This window comes from Oenanthe melanoleuca, chromosome 22 (assembly GCF_029582105.1).
Source record: "Oenanthe melanoleuca isolate GR-GAL-2019-014 chromosome 22, OMel1.0, whole genome shotgun sequence".
Classification (NCBI taxonomy): domain Eukaryota; kingdom Metazoa; phylum Chordata; class Aves; order Passeriformes; family Muscicapidae; genus Oenanthe; species Oenanthe melanoleuca.
This window is the reverse complement of record NC_079355.1, coordinates 3,765,436-3,782,426: the sequence shown is the minus strand read 5'-3', so window position 1 is coordinate 3,782,426 and position 16,991 is coordinate 3,765,436. Positions and strand designations below refer to the sequence as shown.

Here is a 16,991-nt window from a genome sequence, read left to right as displayed (position 1 = left end):
GGCGTGAGCAGGGCAGCAGCACCATCTGCTGCGGGAGCCCGGAGCTGCCGGGCGGGGAAAAATCCAAATTCTCCTTCAGCGGCTCCCAACCTTCCCCTTCTTTCCTTTTCCAGAACCACCCAGATCTCTTTGCAGACGTTCCCCCAAATATTTCCCGTTCTGAGCCAGAGGAGGGAGAGGATTTATTTAAAACTCCAATCCAGTTCTGTCTCACTGCTCTTTCTCACTTTCTTTCCTTTTTTATTCCTTTTGCTTTTTATCCTTCTTTTTCTCTATTTTTCCATCTCTTATTATTTTAATCTTTTTCTCTTTTTATTTGTGCTATTTCGCTTTCCTTATTTCTCTCTTCCTCTTTTCTCTTGGCCTTTTTCCTCATCCCTTTCTCCTTTTGACTTTTCAGTTTTTTTATTCTTAGCCATTAACCCCTTTTCTTCCCCTTCCTCTTCCTCTTCTTCTCCTCCTTCTTGTTCTCGTTCTTGTTCTTGTTCGTCTTCTTCTTCTTCTTCTTCTTCTTCTTCCTCTTCCTCCTCCTCTTCAGTTTTCTCTTCCATTTTATTTTGCCTTTGCCTTTTCTTTTCCTCTTCCTTTTATTTTTACTTTTTTCCTATTTTCCTATTTTTCCTATTTTTCCTATTTTTCCCATTTTTCCCATGTTTCCCATTTTCCCCATTTTTCTCATTTTTCCCAATTTTCCCATTTTTTCCTATCTTTTCCATTTTCCCCATTTTCCCCATTTTCCCCATTTTTCCCATTTTTCCTATTTTCCCCATTTTTCCCATTTTCCCCATTTTCCCCATTTTCCCCATTTTTCCCATTTTCCCCATTTTTCCCATTTTTCCTGTTTTCCCCATGTTTCCCATTTTTCCCATTTTCCCCATTATTTTCCCCATTTTTTACCCATTTTCCCCATTATTATTTTTCCCATTTTCCCCATTTTTCCTATTTCCCCCATTTTCCCCATTTTCCCCATTTTTCCTATGTTTCCCATTTTCCCCATTTTCCCCATTATTCCCATTTTCCCCATTTTTTTCCTATTTTCCCCATTTTTCCAATTTTCCCCATTTTTCCCATTTTTCCTATTTTTCCCATTTCCCCCATTTTTCCATTTTCCCCATTATTCCCATTTTTCCCCATTATTCCCATTTTTCCTATTTTCCCTTTCAGGACATGGGACAGCTCCGGCCCCGCCCCTCAGCGCCGGTGCGCGTGGCCCGTGCGTGTGTGGGCGTGACCCGTACGTAATGAGCGTGACCGTACGTGAATGGGCGTGCCGCGTACGTGATGGGCGTGGCCCGTACACCATTGGGCGGGCTCCGCACGTCACTGGGCGTGGCCCGCACGTCAGTGGGCGTGGCCCGCACGTCAGTGGGCGTGGCCCCCGCGCTATACCCGCGCACGCGCGCCGCCCCTCGCAGCCGGTCCAACATGGCGGCGGTGCGGGCGCTGCGCGGGGCCGTGAACGGCGCCGGGCCCGGCGGGCACCGCGAGCAGGCGGCGGCTCTGACCCGCGATTTCCTGTCCCAGCCGCGCCTCAGTGAGTGCGGGGAGCGGGGGGAACCGGGGGGATCCTGCGGGGAGCCGGGAGGGGTCGGCCCGGCTCGGGGCCCTCAGAGCCGGCTGCGCTCGGGCTGTAATTAACACCGTAATTAACACCGTGATTAAGAGTTGGGCTGCCCAGCCCGCTCGTGCCCTCCCCGCAAAGCCGCGGTTTGTACCGGGAACGGGAAATGGGCTGGAGTCTGTTCTGGAGCGCTGAATTGAGAAATCGGGTGAGAAACGGGAAATGCGGCGCTTTGGTGAAATCCCAGCGCAATGAGGAGAAGTCAGAGTGTGTCAAGGTGATTTTCAGGCGGCAATTACATAAAATGGCTTTAGCTGTGCCCTGATAGCAGCAGGACCCGCGGGTGCTGCCCGTGGATATTTTGGAAATGCCCGTCAGGTTTGGGAGCCAAACCCATCGCTGCAGTTCCAGGGTGTGATCCTGGAGAGGAGGCTGCAGCCAAGGTGACTCCAGGTTTTCCATGTTTTCTGCTTTTTCCCTGAACTGGCACCAAGCTGGGCATGGAAAATGTTCCTGGTCACTTTTGGTTGTTCATGGAACTGGTGGAGAGGGAGATGAGGAAGGAGCTCATGAGACAGTCACGGGGTGAAATGTCTCATGCAGGGGCAGGATTTCCAGTGGCTGCAACCCCCGGGGCTCTGAGGTGCTCCCAAAGCCCTTGGGGCTCTGAGGTGCTCCCAAACCCCCCGGGGGCTCTGAGGTGCTCCCAAAGCCCTTGGGGCTCTGAGCTGCTCCTAAACCTGGGATTCTGAGGTGCTCCCAAAGCCCCCGGGGCTCTGAGGTGCTCCCAAAGCCCTTGGGGCTCTGAGCTGCTCCCAAACCCCCGGGGCTCTGAGCTGATTCCTCCTCTGGATAATCCTGGGGACTCTCCCTGCTCAGGGCACAGCCCAGATGCTGGTGCTGATCAGAGGTCAGTAAGGGACAGAGCTGTGTCTCAGGGTGCTGAGAAGGGTTTTAGGAGTAAAACTGAGCTGGAGTTCAAGCCCAGCTCCCCTGAGCAGTTTGATTATTGCCCATTAAGCTCTGCCTTTGCAACAGTTTCAGCTGTTTTATTGCAGGGTAAACACGGAGCTGTGACAGTGCCCACAGCCCCTGGGGAGCTGCCAGGCCTGGGCTGGTCCTGCTGCAGGAATTTGGGATCCTGCCTGGGCTCTGCATGGCCCCTCTGCCCCATTCCCCCTCCTGGGCCAGTGAGGAACAGCCCAGCTGCTCCTCGTGACCCTGAGGGAGCTCTGACTCAGGATTTCCTCCATCTGGGGGTCAGGTGATGCTTTTCCCCCTGAGCTGACAGAAAATCCTCCCTTGGAATCACAGAATCATGAGATGGGTTGGGTGGGAAGGGACCTAGAGCCCATCCAGTGCCACCCCTGGCATGGGGACACCTTCAGCCTGAGCAGGGAATTCCTGCTGTGGAGAAGAAAACACTGGGATCACCTCAGAGTCACCTCCAGGGAGCAGGAAAAATGCTCCATGAATTCCTGTCATGGAGAGGAAAACACTGGGATCATGTCAGAGTCACCTCCAGGGAGCAGGAAAAATGCTCCATGAATTCCTGTCATGGAGAAGAAAACACTGAGATTGTGTCAGAGTCACTTCCAGGGAGCAGGAAAAATGCTCCATGAATTTCTCATGGAGAAGAAAACACTGGGATTGTGTCAGAGTCACCTCCAGGGAGCAGGGAAAATGCTCCATGAATTCCTGTCATGGAGAAGAAAACACTGGGATCACCTCAGAGTCACCTCCAGGGAGCAGGAAAAATGCTCCATGAATTCCTGTCATGGAGAGGAAAACACTGGGATCACCTCAGAGTCACTTCCAGGGAGCAGGAAAAATGCTCCATGAATTCCTGTCATGGAGAAGAAAACACTGGGATTGTGTCAGAGTCACCTCCAGGGAGCAGGAAAAATGTTGTACACCCAATCCTATCCCTGACCCTTCTTTTGGATTTCCTAATGAACAGAAATCAGGCTGCAGATGAAATGAAAAGGAAAATGGGATGTGGGATATTCCTGACTGGTGCCTTGTGGTTTTTTTTTTCCAGCTTACAAAACCGTGTCAGGTGTGAACGGGCCCCTGGTGATCCTGGACCAGGTCAAGGTAAATTCTCAGCTGGGAAAAAAAAAAAAAAAAAAAAACTGGGAAAGGTAAAATCCAGGCTGCTGGGAAATTCCCCAGGGGGAATTTGATGCATTTCTGACTGCTGGGATAAATGGGAGTGTGGAAATCCCTCCAAATAAAGGGAGAGTTGGTGGGGAAGGAAAGGAAGCAGAGTTGGAGTTTGGGAAAACTCAAAGTGGGAAGTTGATTAAACTCCCAGCTGAAATGAACCTCTTGGCTTTTGTTCCCAATTTTTGTTTCCACCCCAGAGCTCTGGAAGAGGAAGCTGTGGACACTCCTGGCTTCTTTTCAGGCTGCTCTTAAGGGCAGAACTGCAGGTTTTTCTTCTTCTCTGGGGCTTTCTGCCACCATTTTAGAGCTGATTCTGGCAGCTCCAACCACACAAATATTCCCTTAAAATGCCTTCAACCTGGGAAATTCAACAATCTGGGGAGGAGTTTGCTTCTGATGATCAAATTATTCATAAGAACCGAGTGGTTTGCAGGTTTGGAGCTGGTGTTTGGGTTTGCTGGGTGGATTTTGATGCCTGCCCTCCTCCTTTTCCCCCCTCAGTTCCCCAGGTACGCCGAGATCGTGCACCTGACCCTGCCCGATGGCACCAGGAGGAGTGGCCAGGTGCTGGAAGTCAGTGGCTCCAAAGCTGTGGTTCAGGTAGGAGCAGGAGGCTCTTTTGCCATCATTGATTAACCAGGGGGAGCCCTGAACCAAACCAAACCTGCCTGGAGATGTGTTCTTGTTAACTGAAAACAGCCAAACTGCTTAGTCCAAGTGGCATCAATAATTGGAGATTTCTGGCAGTGCATGGTGACATTTTTAATTCCACCCCTTTGGTTTTATTCCCCACCTCCTCTGAATTTATTCCCACCCCTCTGGGTTCCTTTGCTGCTGGATTAAAGGAATTTGCAGTATTGGATTCCAGCTCAGCCCTGTGCTGCTGTTTCTCCTCCAAAGCTCTTTCTTGTTCACATGATTTTTATCTGAAGGACTTGGCAGGGGGGAAACACTTGAGATCAAAGGAATTGCACCAGGTTTGGTGGTTGTTGCTGATACAATCCATGAATTTTTTTTTTAAGCAGGTTTTTGTGGTGTTTTCTACCAGCTCCTGCTTTGTGCCCTGGGGCTCAGGTGAAGCATTCAGGGGTTAATTTGTGAAGCACAAACCTTGTGCCCTGTGGTTTATTTTTCTTTTTCCTGCTGCATTTGCAGGTGTTTGAAGGCACTTCAGGGATTGATGCCAAGAAAACCTCCTGTGAGTTCACTGGGGACATCCTGAGAACCCCAGTCTCAGAGGACATGCTTGGTGAGGATTCACATGTGGATGTGAGGAATGAACAGGTTTTATCCCAAATTAGCTGCTTTTCACAATAATTCTCTTTTTTATTGTTGTCTCCTATAGGCAGAGTGTTCAATGGATCAGGAAAACCCATAGACAGAGGCCCCATTGTCTTGGCTGAGGATTTCCTGGACATCATGGGTTTGTTCTTAATCCTTTTCTGAGTCAAACCTGCTGTGTTTCAGCTTTCTGAATTTATATATTTATTTGGTTCAGAACACAAGATCTAACTTGGGAGGAGCTTCATCTCAGTTTTGAGTTTGTATGTGGCATCAAGTTCCAATTAAATTATCCAAGTGCAGGGAGATGAGGGAGCAGGAAATTTTCTGCAGTGTTTGGAAGCTGTTATTTAATATTTTACAACTCCTAAAGGTGAAATGCTGATAAGCTGGCAGGGTTTTAAATCATTCCTAGCACTGACATGAACATTTTACACCAGAGTCTTGGGGTCTCAAAGGCTCAGGTGTGACCAGGTGCAGCTGAAGGTTTGTTGGTGTCACACTGGGGTTTGTTTGTACACCCCATTTATCAGGGGGTGTTTGAGGGAGCTCCCAGCATGTCCAGGGACTAACAATGTGTTCTCTCCAAAAATCCCACAGGCCAGCCAATCAACCCCCAGTGTCGGATCTACCCAGAGGAGATGATCCAGACTGGCATTTCAGCCATAGATGGCATGAACAGCATTGCCAGGGGCCAGAAAATCCCCATTTTCTCAGCTGCTGGGCTGCCCCACAACGAGGTGAGGCCTCAGAGCTGCTGGGAGTCAAAACTGGGTTTAATTCTGGGCCCTGAACAGCACCAGATGCAAACCCTGGGGTGTTTCTTGCCTAGATTGCAGCTCAGATCTGTCGCCAGGCTGGCTTGGTGAAGAAATCCAAAGATGTGATGGATTACAGTGAGGAGAACTTTGCCATTGTCTTTGCTGCCATGGGGGTGAGCCCACAGTGCTGGGGGAGTGGGGCTGGAGGGATCAGGGAATTCTGAGAGTGGCTGAAGTCTGAGCAGGTTTTGTGTGGGTGGAATTAAAGAATGGGTGAAAACCCCAAAGGCTGGAGGTGCTGGAATCTGCCTCTGCAGCAGAGTGCCCAGAGAAGCTGTGGCTGGAAGGGTTGGAGGAGGCTTGGAGCACCCTGGGGTAGAGGGGGAGTTTTGGGGTCCCTTCCCACCCCCAAACCCTTCCATGGTTCCATGTTGGAGTCATCCATGGTTCCATGATCCTGACAAAGGTGGCTGATCAGGATAAAGCATCTCAGACCTGACCTCCAGCCTGGAGTCCCAGAATTTCCTCATAGAGGAGCCTGATGGATGGAGATCTTTGCTGTGGGTCATTAATGAGTCATCATTAATTAACTGGGTGTGAAAGGTGCCAGGTTAAACCCAGGGCTGTGCTCTAGGTGAACATGGAAACCGCTCGCTTCTTCAAGTCAGACTTTGAGGAGAACGGCTCCATGGACAACGTGTGCCTGTTCCTGAACCTGGCCAACGACCCCACGTGAGTGCCACTGCTGGGGGCAGGGGGACAGCAGCTGGGGGGCTCAGTGTGGCCTGCAGGTGGCACCTGTGCTGGGTTTGTGACAGGAATGCTGCAGGTGGCACCTGTGCTGGGTTTGTGACAGGAATGCTGCAGGTGGCACCTGTGCTGGGTTTGTGACAGGAATGCTGCAGCTGCCACCTGTGCTGGGTTTGTGACAGCAACGCTGCAGGTGGCACCTGTGCTGGGTTTGTGACAGGAATGCTGCAGGTGGGGAGGGCTGGGGCTGGTGCAGGTGGGGAGGGCTGGGGCTGGTGCAGGTGGGGCAGGGCTGGGGCTGCTGCAGGTGGGGCAGTGCTGGGGCTGCTGCAGGTGGGGCAGTGCTGGGGCTGCTGCAGGTGGCAGTGCTGGGGCTGCTGCAAGTGGCAGGGCTGGAGCTGCTGCTGCAGGTGGCACAGGGCTGGAGCAGCTGCAGGTGGCAGTGCTGGAGCTCCAGGTGCCATGATGCTGGTGCAGTTTCAGGTGCAGTGGTGCTGCAGTTGCTGCAGAGCCCTGTGTGGCTCCAGGTGTCCCTGGCAGTTTGGTGTGGTGGCTCCAGGTGTTCCTGGCAGTTTTCTGTGGCTCTGGGTGTCCCTGCCAGCTCCAGGTGTCCCTGGCAGTTTTGGGTGGCTCTGGCTGTCCTCAGCAGCCCTGTGTGGCGGCTCTGGCTGTCCCTGGCAGTTTTGGCTGTCCCTGGCAGTTTTGGCTGTCCCTGGCAGTTTTGGCTGTCCCTGGCAGTTTTGGCTGTCCCTGGCAGTTTTGGCTGTCCCTGGCAGTTTTGGCTGTCCCTGGCAGTTCTCTATGGCGGCTCTGGCTGTCCCTGGCAGTTTTGGCTGTCCCTGGTGCCCCCCTGACCCCGGCTGTGTTGCAGCATCGAGCGCATCATCACTCCCCGCCTGGCCCTGACCACGGCTGAGTTCCTGGCCTACCAGTGTGAGAAGCACGTGCTGGTCATCCTGACAGACATGAGCTCCTATGCTGAGGCTCTCAGAGAGGTGTGTGCTCATTAAGGGGTTAATTAATGTGTTATTGATGGGCTGGGTGTTGGCAGAGAGGGCTGGTGTGAAGTGAGGAGCAAAGCTGCTGCTCAAGCTGTTGGAATTAATATTCACTGGAGTGGGTGGGAACAGCCAGCGAGGGTTTGACTTGTTCCTTGCTTGGCTGGGATTTATTGCACTATTTATTTATTTTAGTTGTTCCTTGCTTGGCTGAGATTTATTTCACATTTATTTAATCCATCCCTGGCAGTGTCCAAGGCCAGCTTGGAGCAACCTGGGGCAGTAAGAGGTGTCCTGAGCATGGCAGGGGTGGCACTGGGCGATATTTTGATATTTAAATTTCCATCTAAGCCAAAGCACCCCAGCAGTTTGACACCCTCCCTCTGGGTCTGCCCTGCGGCTGTGCTGACAGCCACGTTGTGTGTGGGAGGAGGTGCTGGCAGCTCCCTGGGCAGGCTGGGACTCCCTGGCCATGTTTTCTGGCTGTGCAGGTGTCAGCAGCCCGGGAGGAGGTGCCTGGCCGCCGTGGCTTCCCCGGCTACATGTACACAGACCTGGCCACCATCTACGAGCGCGCCGGGCGCGTGGAGGGCAGGAACGGCTCCATCACCCAGATCCCCATCCTCACCATGCCCAATGACGGTGAGTCACAGCCTGGGGCTCCACAAACCTCTCCCTGGGGCACTCCTGGGGCCTTCAGCTTCCCTGAGTATTCCAGGTTTTGGCTGCATTCTGGTTTGGTGCTCGCAGCCCCGATCCAGGAGCGCTTGGGATTTGTGTGCTGAAGTCACAATTGCTGCAATCACCTGGCAACAGAAAGCTGCAGCTCAGTGCTGAAATGGATATAAAAGGGCTGAAAAGATTCAAAACAATTTTTTTTTTTTTTTTCACAGATATTACTCATCCCATCCCTGACTTGACTGGATACATCACTGAGGGACAGATCTACGTGGACAGGCAGCTGCACAACAGGCAGGTGTGTGCCTCGCTGCTCTCAGGGTGCTTGGGGTTATTCTGATTATTTTAGGATTCCTGTTAACTCTGGGTGCTTTCCCCCCAGATTTACCCCCCCATCAACGTGCTGCCCTCCCTGTCCCGGCTGATGAAGTCGGCCATCGGTGAGGGGATGACCAGGAAGGACCACGCTGATGTGTCCAACCAGCTGGTGGGTAAAACCCCCCTGGGAACAGGGGGCAGCATCAGCTGGGTCCAGAGCATTCCTAAAGCTGCTTTAGGGCCTTGACTGAGTGTTCAGGGAGGGGCTTTGAGTTGGAACAGGAACTGTGAGTGGTTAGAGAGGAGGGAGCAGCTGAGCTGGGGGTGCTCACCTGGAGAGGAGAAAGGTCCAGGGAGAGCTGAGAGCCTGAAGGGACTCCAGGAGAGCTGGGGAGGGGCTGGGGACAAGGACTGGAGGGACAGGACACAGGGAATGGCTCCCACTGCCAGAGGGCAGGGCTGGGTGGGATATTGGGATGGAATTCCCAGAGAATCCGTGGCAAGGCTGGGCTGGGACAGCCTGGGGCAGCAGGAGGTGTCCCTGCCGTGGTGGCAGGGCTGGGGGAGCTGGGGCTGAGGCCCTGCAGGCCCCTGATGCTGCTGCCCCCCCAGTACGCCTGCTACGCCATCGGCAAGGACGTGCAGGCCATGAAGGCCGTGGTGGGCGAGGAGGCGCTGACCTCGGACGACCTGCTGTACCTGGAGTTCCTGCAGAAGTTTGAGAAGAACTTCATCGCTCAGGGTGAGGATGCCAGAGCTCCCTGAGCAGCTCTGACAGGGCAGGGCTGATCCCAGAGCTGATCCCTGCCCCACACCCCCCTCCCCTGTCCCTGCAGGGCCCTACGAGAACAGAACCGTCTACGAGACCCTGGACATCGGCTGGCAGCTGCTCAGGATCTTCCCCAAGGAGATGCTCAAGAGGATCCCCCAGAGCACTCTGGCTGAGTTCTACCCTCGGGATGCCAAGCACTAGCCTGGCTCCCTGCTCCCCTGCTGCCTGAGATGCTGGTTTGGTTTCCTTTTCCATGTGTTTGGTGTTTTTCCCTGTCGCCCTCCCAGCTCCAGCCAGCAGCAGGTGACACCTGTGGCAGTGTTCCCACTGGAAATGTCCCTTCTCCCAAAGCCTGGCTCTCCAGGAGGATGTTTAGGCCCAGCTTTAAAAATGTGCAATAGCCACCACGAGGTTTGGGTTTTGAAAGGAGCTTTTTGTGGGGTTCTCAAAGGCTGGGCATGACCAGAAATTGCAAATCTTCACTTTCAAACCAAAAACACGAGGCAGGAGATGATTGCAGGACAACATTCCTCAGTGAGAAATGCAGGGCTTTGAGCAGGGCTGCACATTCTGAAGGGTTTGTGTGAACTGAAGGCAAGGAGGTGACACTGGGGAGCAAAGGTGGAAAAATCCTCATCCTTTCAGAGGACAAAGGCCAGTGATACCTGAAAGCTCAAATATTGAATTACAGGTTCAAAATTCAAGTTTGCAGGGTAGATTTCCTCCTTCACCCTTTTCTGGTTGAATTCTGGAGATGCCAAGCAGAGCCAGCAGCTCAGTGTGAGCTCAGAAGTGCCACCACAGCTGTTGGTGGTCCAAGGCTTTGTGCTGCTGCTGAAGGGGATCCTGAGATGTGAAAACCAACCTAAAACCTGGCCCAGGTGAGCTCAGCTCTTCAACCACGGCAGGAGGAGTTAATATAAAAGGCAGCTTTCCAGGTGAGAAGGATATTTCCACCCTGCTGGAGCTGTTGAGGTTTGCACTCCAGGCACGGGTTTGCCTCAGCCCTGAGCTCAGCATTCCCAGACTCTGCATCCTGGCTGGGCAGTTCCGTGCTGTTCCTTTTCCAGCGGGTTCAGCCGAGCTCTGGGCCTGCTGCTGCTGCTGCTGGCACAATTCCATGCTTCCCCAGCCTTTCCCCTAGTCTGAGCCCTGCTCTGGCTCAGCAGAGCATGTTGCACCTCCCTGCACACGCCCTCAGGAAGGTGCTAACGTGACTGGAATGTGCTAATTCCAGCTTTCCCTGACATCTCCCATGTGCAGTTCTCTGGTTTGTTCCGTGTTCTCTGTGGCTGCAACAGCAACTTTGTTCCAGTGCATTCCACCCAAAGCTGTGTCCAGTCTCTTTTCCCCCCAGGTCAGGATGGGAGGCATGAAAATACTTTAATGTAGAGAATCTCTAAATAAATTAAATATGGAAGGTGTTGAACAAAGGGGGGCTTTGGTGATTTTGGGGGTGAAAAATCACTTGGGGTGTTCCTGCCCCCAGGGAATGGGAATGGAGCAACTTGAGTGGGGATTCAGGTCACTGGAGCCACCCCCACATTGTCCCTGGAGCTGGCTGAGGAGGAGGAGGAGGGCCTGACCCTCAGCCTCAGCAGAGCAGTCACGAGGAAAGGCTCTGCAGGAATGTGATCCCTCTGTCCTCACTGCCTCCCTCATGGCACCTGGAACTGCTGGGAAGGAGCTTTAGTTCAGTGTGGTTGGGGTTGGGGATGGGCAGGGGGTCAGTCAGTGACCCCTGGCCCTTCCCCGCCCCTGGGCAGGGTCCAGGGTTAGGACAGAGCCTGTCCCTGCTGGGGACAGCCTGAGCCTGGCCCAGGGCCCTGGAAAACGGGAATGGCAGATCCAGGAATGAGCAAATCCAGGAGTGACTAAATGCAGAAATGGGAAACCTGGGAATGGGCAAATCCAGGAATGAACAAAACCAGGAATGGCAAATCCAGCAATGATCAAATCCAGGAATGACCAAATGCAGAAATGGGAAACCTGGGAATGGGCAAATCCAGGAATGAACAAAACCAGGAATAGCAAATCCAGGAATGACCAAATGCAGAAATGGGAAACCTGGGAGTGAACAAAACCAGGAATGACCAGACCAAACCCAGGAATGAAGAAACCAAACCTGAGAATGGGCAAACCAAGCACATGAATGATCAAATCCAGGAGTGACTAAATGCAGAAATGGGAAACCTGGGACTGAACAAATTGAGGAATGAGCAAAACAAGGAATGACCAAATGCAGAAATGGGAAACCTGGGAATGAACAAAACCAGGAATGACCAGACCAAACCCAGAAATGGAAAAATCCAGGAATGACCAGACCAAACCCAGGAATGACCAAAGGCAGAAATGGCAAACTCTGGAATGCCCAAACCAAACCCAGGAATGAGGAACCCAAACCCAGGAATAACAAACAAAACCTGAGAATGGGCTAACCCAGGAGTGACCAAACCAAACCCAGGAGTGACCAAATGTGGGAATGCCAAACCCAGGAATGAACAAAGGTAGAAATGTCAAACCTAGGAATGAAGAAACCAAACCCATGAATGAGCAAAACCAGGAGTGACCAAATGCAGAAATGGGAAACCCAGGAATGAGCAAACAAAACCTGAGAATGGGCAAACCTGGGGAAAAGCAAACCCAGGAATGATCCAAGGCAGAAATGGCAAACCCAGGAATGGCCAAATGTGGGAATTGCAAACCCAGGAATGAAGAAACCAAACATGGAAATGATCAAACCAAACCCAGGAATGCCCAAACCCAGCTTAGGTTCCCCTCTCTGCCGCCCCTGGGGCTCAGCACAGGCTTTCCCTGGGCCTGCTGTGGGGTGCACAGAGGCGGTTTTGGGGTGTCCTTGGGGCGCACAGAGGCGGTTTTGGGGTGTCCCTGGGGCGCACAGGGGCGGTTTTGGGGTGTCCCTGGGGTGCACAGAGGTGTTTTTTGGGGTGTCCCTCTGTCCCTGAGGTGCACAGAGGCGGTTTTGGGGTGTCCCTGGAGTGCACAGAGGCGGTTTTGGGGTGTCCCTGGGGTGCACAGAGGTGTTTTTTGGGGTGTCCCTCTGTCCCTGAGGTGCACAGAGGCGGTTTTGGGGTGTCCCTGGAGTGCACAGAGGCGGTTTTGGGGTGTCCCTGGGGTGCACAGAGGTGTTTTTTGGGGTGTCCCTCTGTCCCTGAGGTGCACAGAGGCGGTTTTGGGGTGTCCCTGGGGCGCACAGAGGCGGTTTTGGGGTGTCCCTGTGTCCCTGGGGCGCACAGAGGCGGTTTTGGGGTGTCCCTGGGGCGCACAGGGGCGGTTTTGGGGTGTCCCTGGGGCGCACAGGGGCGGTTTTGGGGTGTCCCTGGGGCGCACAGAGGCGGTTTTGGGGTGTCCCTGGGGCGCACAGGGGCGGTTTTGGGGTGTCCCTGGGGCGCACAGGGGCGGTTTTGGGGTGTCCCTGGGGCGCACAGGGGCGGTTTTGGGGTGTCCCTGGGGCGCACAGAGGCGGTTTTGGGGTGTCCCTGTGTCCCTGGGGCGCACAGAGGCGGTTTTGGGGTGTCCCTCTGCCCCTGGCACGGCTCTGTCCCCCCAGAGCTGCTCTCGCAGCTGCCGTCGGGCTTTTCCAGTCCGGCTGCTTTTCTCAATTCCGATGTTTTGATCGCACAATGAGTACCGAGCGGTGCCCGGGGCTCCGCCGCCCGCCGGGGGCTGGCAGCCGGTGCTGCCCGGCACTCGCCAGCTGTCCCCTGCCTGCCGAGGGACGGGCAGCCCGCCGGTCCCCCCTGCCCCGGGGCCGGTGGCAGGTGCGAGGCGGGGCCGGCCAGGCTGGTGGGCACAGTCCGGGGCTCATTTGCACATCAAAAGTGCCTTTTTTACCCCAAAGCCGGCGCTGCGAGCGAGGCGGCTCCGCTCAATCCCCCGGCCCTGCCAGCGCCCGCGGGGCGTTCGGGGATGAGGATGGGTTTGGGTTTGGGAATGGGGATGGGTTTGATTTGGGTTCGGGGCTGGATTTGAGTTCGAGTCTGGTGCTGGATTTGGGTTCAGGTTTGGAGCTGGATTTGGGTTCGGGTTTGGTGCTGGATTTGGGTTCGGGTTTGGTGCTGGATTTGGGTTCGGGTTTGGTGCTGGATTTGGGTTCGGGTTTGGTGCTGGATTTGGGTTCGTGGCTGGATTTGGGTTCGGGTTTGGTGCTGGATTTGGGTTCAGGTTTGGAGCTGGATTTGGGTTCGGGTTCGGGGCTGGATTTGGGTTCGGGGCTGGGTTCGGGTTCGTGGCTGGATTTGGGTTCAGGTTCGGGGCTGGATTTGGGTTCGGGTTGGGTGCTGGATTTGGGTTCAGGTTTGGAGCTGGATTTGGGTTCGGGTTCAGGTTCGGGTTCGTGGCTGGATTTGGGTTCATGTTCGTGGCTGGATTTGGGTTCAGGTTCGGGGCTGGATTTGGGTTCAGGGCTGGATTTGGGTTCGGGTTGGGTGCTGGATTTGGGTTCAGGTTTGGAGCTGGATTTGGGTTCGGGGCTGGATTTGGGTTCAGGTTTGGGGCTGGATTTGGGTTCAGGTTCGGGGCTGGATTTGGGTTCATGTTCGGGGCTGGATTTGGGTTGAGGTTCGGGGCTGGCTCTGCCCCTCCCAGCCAGACCCGCGAGCGGTGCCAGCGCCCGTTGCAGGCAGACTCGGACCGGCTTTTCCCGGCTCGGCGCTCGTTTTTCTGCGCTCGTTTTTCTGCGCTCGTTACCCAGCGCTGCTCCTGCGGCAGCTGCAGCGGGACGGGCACCCCGCCCTGGGACGCTCCAGCCGGGCTCGTTCTCCTGTTTGCCCCCAAACCTGAGCCACGGGAGCCTCCCAGGTCGTGCTGGAGCTGTCCCGAGGAGCCCCGGCTGTCCCCAGGGGCTGATTTTCCCCTGGGATTACCCGGCCTTGCTCCTTCTCACTCGGGTCTCCTGTAGGAGCGGGGTCACAGCTTTCCTGCTGCTCTCCCAGTGTTCAGTTCACATCCCAGTGTCCAGTTCACATCCCAGTGCATTCCCAGTGTCCACTTTACATCCCAGTGCATTCCCAGTGTCCACTTTACATCCCAGTGTCCACTTTACATCCCAGTGTCCAGTTCACATCCCAGTGTTCAGTTCACATCCCGGTGCATTCCCAGTGTCCACTTTACATCCCAGTGTCCAGTTCACATCCCGGTGCATTCCCAGTGTCCACTTTACATCCCAGTGCATTCCCAGTGTCCACTTTACATCCCAGTGTCCAGTTCACATCCCAGTGCATTCCCAGTGTCCACTTTACATCCCAGTGCATTCCCAGTGTCCACTTCACATCCCAGTGCATTCCCAGTGTCCACTTTACATCCCAGTGTCCAGTTCACATCCCAGTGCATTCCCAGTATCCACTTTACATCCCAGTGCATTCCCAGTGTCCACTTTACATCCCAGTGTCCAGTTCACATCCCAGTGCATTCCCAGTGTCCACTTTACATCCCAGTGCATTCCCAGTGTCCACTTTACATCCCAGTGTCCAGTTCACATCCCAGTGCATTCCCAGTGTCCAGTTACACACTGGTGCTCTCCCTCCTCCTCCTTTGCCTTCTCCCAAACTGACTTTTTAGTTTGTTTTGTTTTTGTTTTGTTTTTTTTGTGGAGTTGATTTGGTTTGGAGCAAAACAGCTGAAATAGTCAAAATGTGACCTTGGGTTTGTCACAGCAGTCATAATTCACATCTCCCTAGGGAATTTTCCCTGTATTTCCTCAGGAGTGGGACCTGCTCAGGGATGATGGGGATGGGGGTCAGGGTAAAAATCCACCTCACCTGCAGGGCAGGGGGCTCAGCTGGGCTGGGTGGATTATCCCAGAATCCCATTATCCCATTATCCCCCTCTCCCTGATCCCAGAGCCCAATCCCTGCTTTTCCATGCTCGGGTTGTCCCAGCTGCAGAGCAGAGATAACTCAGGGCTGCAAAAAGCAGGGCCAGGTGCAGGGATGTCCCCAGGGGGACCCTGGTGGGCTGTGATAAATTCTGGTGGAAAATCCCGAGCACCCAGAGAGACTGGGGAAGTTTTTAAAAATTTATTTATAAATAAAAACATAAAATTAACCAGTAGTTTACATCAGTCACCAGAAAGAACATCCAAAAAAAAAACCAACAACAACAAAAAAAAAAACCTGCAGAAAAATAATTCTCTGTCCAGGGCGGGGCCTGGAGAACACACCTGGAATGCGACACGGAGCAAAGGTTGTGCAAAGGCAGCACGGCGAGGCCTCTGGAGATCACATCGTCAGCTGGGGACACGGGAGGGGACACGGGGACAGGGACACGGGAGGGGACACGGGAGGGGACACAGGGACAGGGCGGTGCCACCGCGGCCGGCGGGAGCAGGAGCGGGAGTCCCGGGATGGGCGGGGGCGCGGCGGGCTCGGCTCCCCCCGGCTCGGGAGGGTCAGGAGCAGAGCCGGGCTCGGGCTGTGCCCTGCGGGATCCCTGCTGGCATCGCCAGCCACGGGCCTTGTGTTTGCCAGGGCAGCAGGGGCCGGGCTGGGCACGGGATGGGGTGGGATGGGTACGGGATGGGCACGGATGGGCTGGGCGGGCACGGGATGGGCAGGGATGGGGCTGGGATGGGGCAGGGACGGGCAGGGATGGGCAGGGATGGGTGCAGGATGGGCAGGGATGGGCACGGATGGGCTGGGCGGGCACGGGATGGGGCAGGGACGGGCAGGGATGGGGCTGGGATGGGGGCAGGGATGGGGCAGGGATGGGGCAGGGACGAGCAGGGATGGGCACGGGATGGGTGCAGGATGGGCAGGGATGGGCACACAGGAGCTGAGGTTGGATTTTTCCAGCGGGCCATGGGTGAGGATTGGCTGTGCCAGGACCAGCTGGGCAGTGCCAAGGCTGGTTGTAAATGTCATGAATGGCTGGGCAGTGCCATGAATGGCTGGGAAATGCCAGGACTGGCTGGTCAGAGCCAGGGCTGGCTGGGCAGTGCCAGGACAGGCTGTAAATGTCATGAATGGCTGGGAAATGCCAGGTCCGGCTGGGCAGTGCCAGGACTGGCTAAGAAGTGCCACTGCTAGCTGGGCAGTGCCATGAATGGCTGGGAAATGCCACAGTTGGCTGGGAAATGCCAGAGCTGGCTGGGCAATACTAAGCCCAGCTGGTCAGTGCCAGGACTGGCTGGACAGTGCCAGGCCCAGCTGGTCAGTGCCAGCACCAGCTGGGCAGTGCCAGGACAGGCTGGACAGTGCCAGCTCCAGCTGGTCAGTGCCAGGCCCGGTTGGGCAGTGCCAGGACAGGCTGGTCAGTGCCAGGCCCAGCTGGGAGAAGGGGGGCAGTGGTTTGGGGTGCTCAGGGCCGGGCACAGAAGGCACAGACTGGTTCCTGTGTCACCTTTCCAGGCTGGAATGGCTCGAGGGATGTGGAATTTTGCACAGCTCAGAGCCCTTGGCTGAATTGGCGGCGTTGGGATTGTGCAAGACCCTCCCCCCCCTTCCCCAAGACCCCTGGAATGGGGCAGTGGGTAAATAATTGCAGCAAAAATATCATTGCACTGGCACAGAGGGGTCCTGGCTGGAGCCCCCACCCCACAAACTGGGTCCTGCTGGTTCCCTCCCAGTCAGGGGAACACGAGGGGCACCAGCAGCAACACCTCGTTATCCATGGAGCCACTCGCTGGTGGCAGGAGGAAATTTTAAGAGCTGGGGTAAAAATTAAGGTGAAAGTGGTTGTTTTGG

At 54.9% G+C, this 16,991-nt stretch overlaps 1 protein-coding gene and 1 long non-coding RNA gene across 2 annotated transcripts; both read left to right on the top strand.

The window, feature by feature from the left end:
- The first annotated feature begins 1,164 nt into the window (after positions 1-1,164).
- ATP6V1B2 (ATPase H+ transporting V1 subunit B2) lies at positions 1,165-10,721 on the top strand. Its single transcript, XM_056508790.1, has 14 exons — positions 1,165-1,534; positions 3,603-3,658; positions 4,232-4,330; positions 4,886-4,979; positions 5,076-5,153; positions 5,612-5,751; positions 5,844-5,945; positions 6,407-6,504; positions 7,394-7,517; positions 8,012-8,162; positions 8,414-8,496; positions 8,581-8,685; positions 9,129-9,258; positions 9,353-10,721. Exons 1-14 carry the CDS (start codon positions 1,282-1,284, stop codon positions 9,487-9,489), a joined length of 1,650 nt encoding a protein of 549 aa, XP_056364765.1. The 5' UTR covers positions 1,165-1,281; the 3' UTR covers positions 9,490-10,721.
- On the top strand, positions 6,533-7,242 carry LOC130262042 (uncharacterized). The gene is made up of 3 exons (XR_008842055.1): positions 6,533-6,753; positions 6,933-7,049; positions 7,130-7,242. It is a non-coding gene; the product is annotated as an uncharacterized LOC130262042 (long non-coding RNA).
- Positions 10,722-16,991: the final 6,270 nt, after the last annotated feature.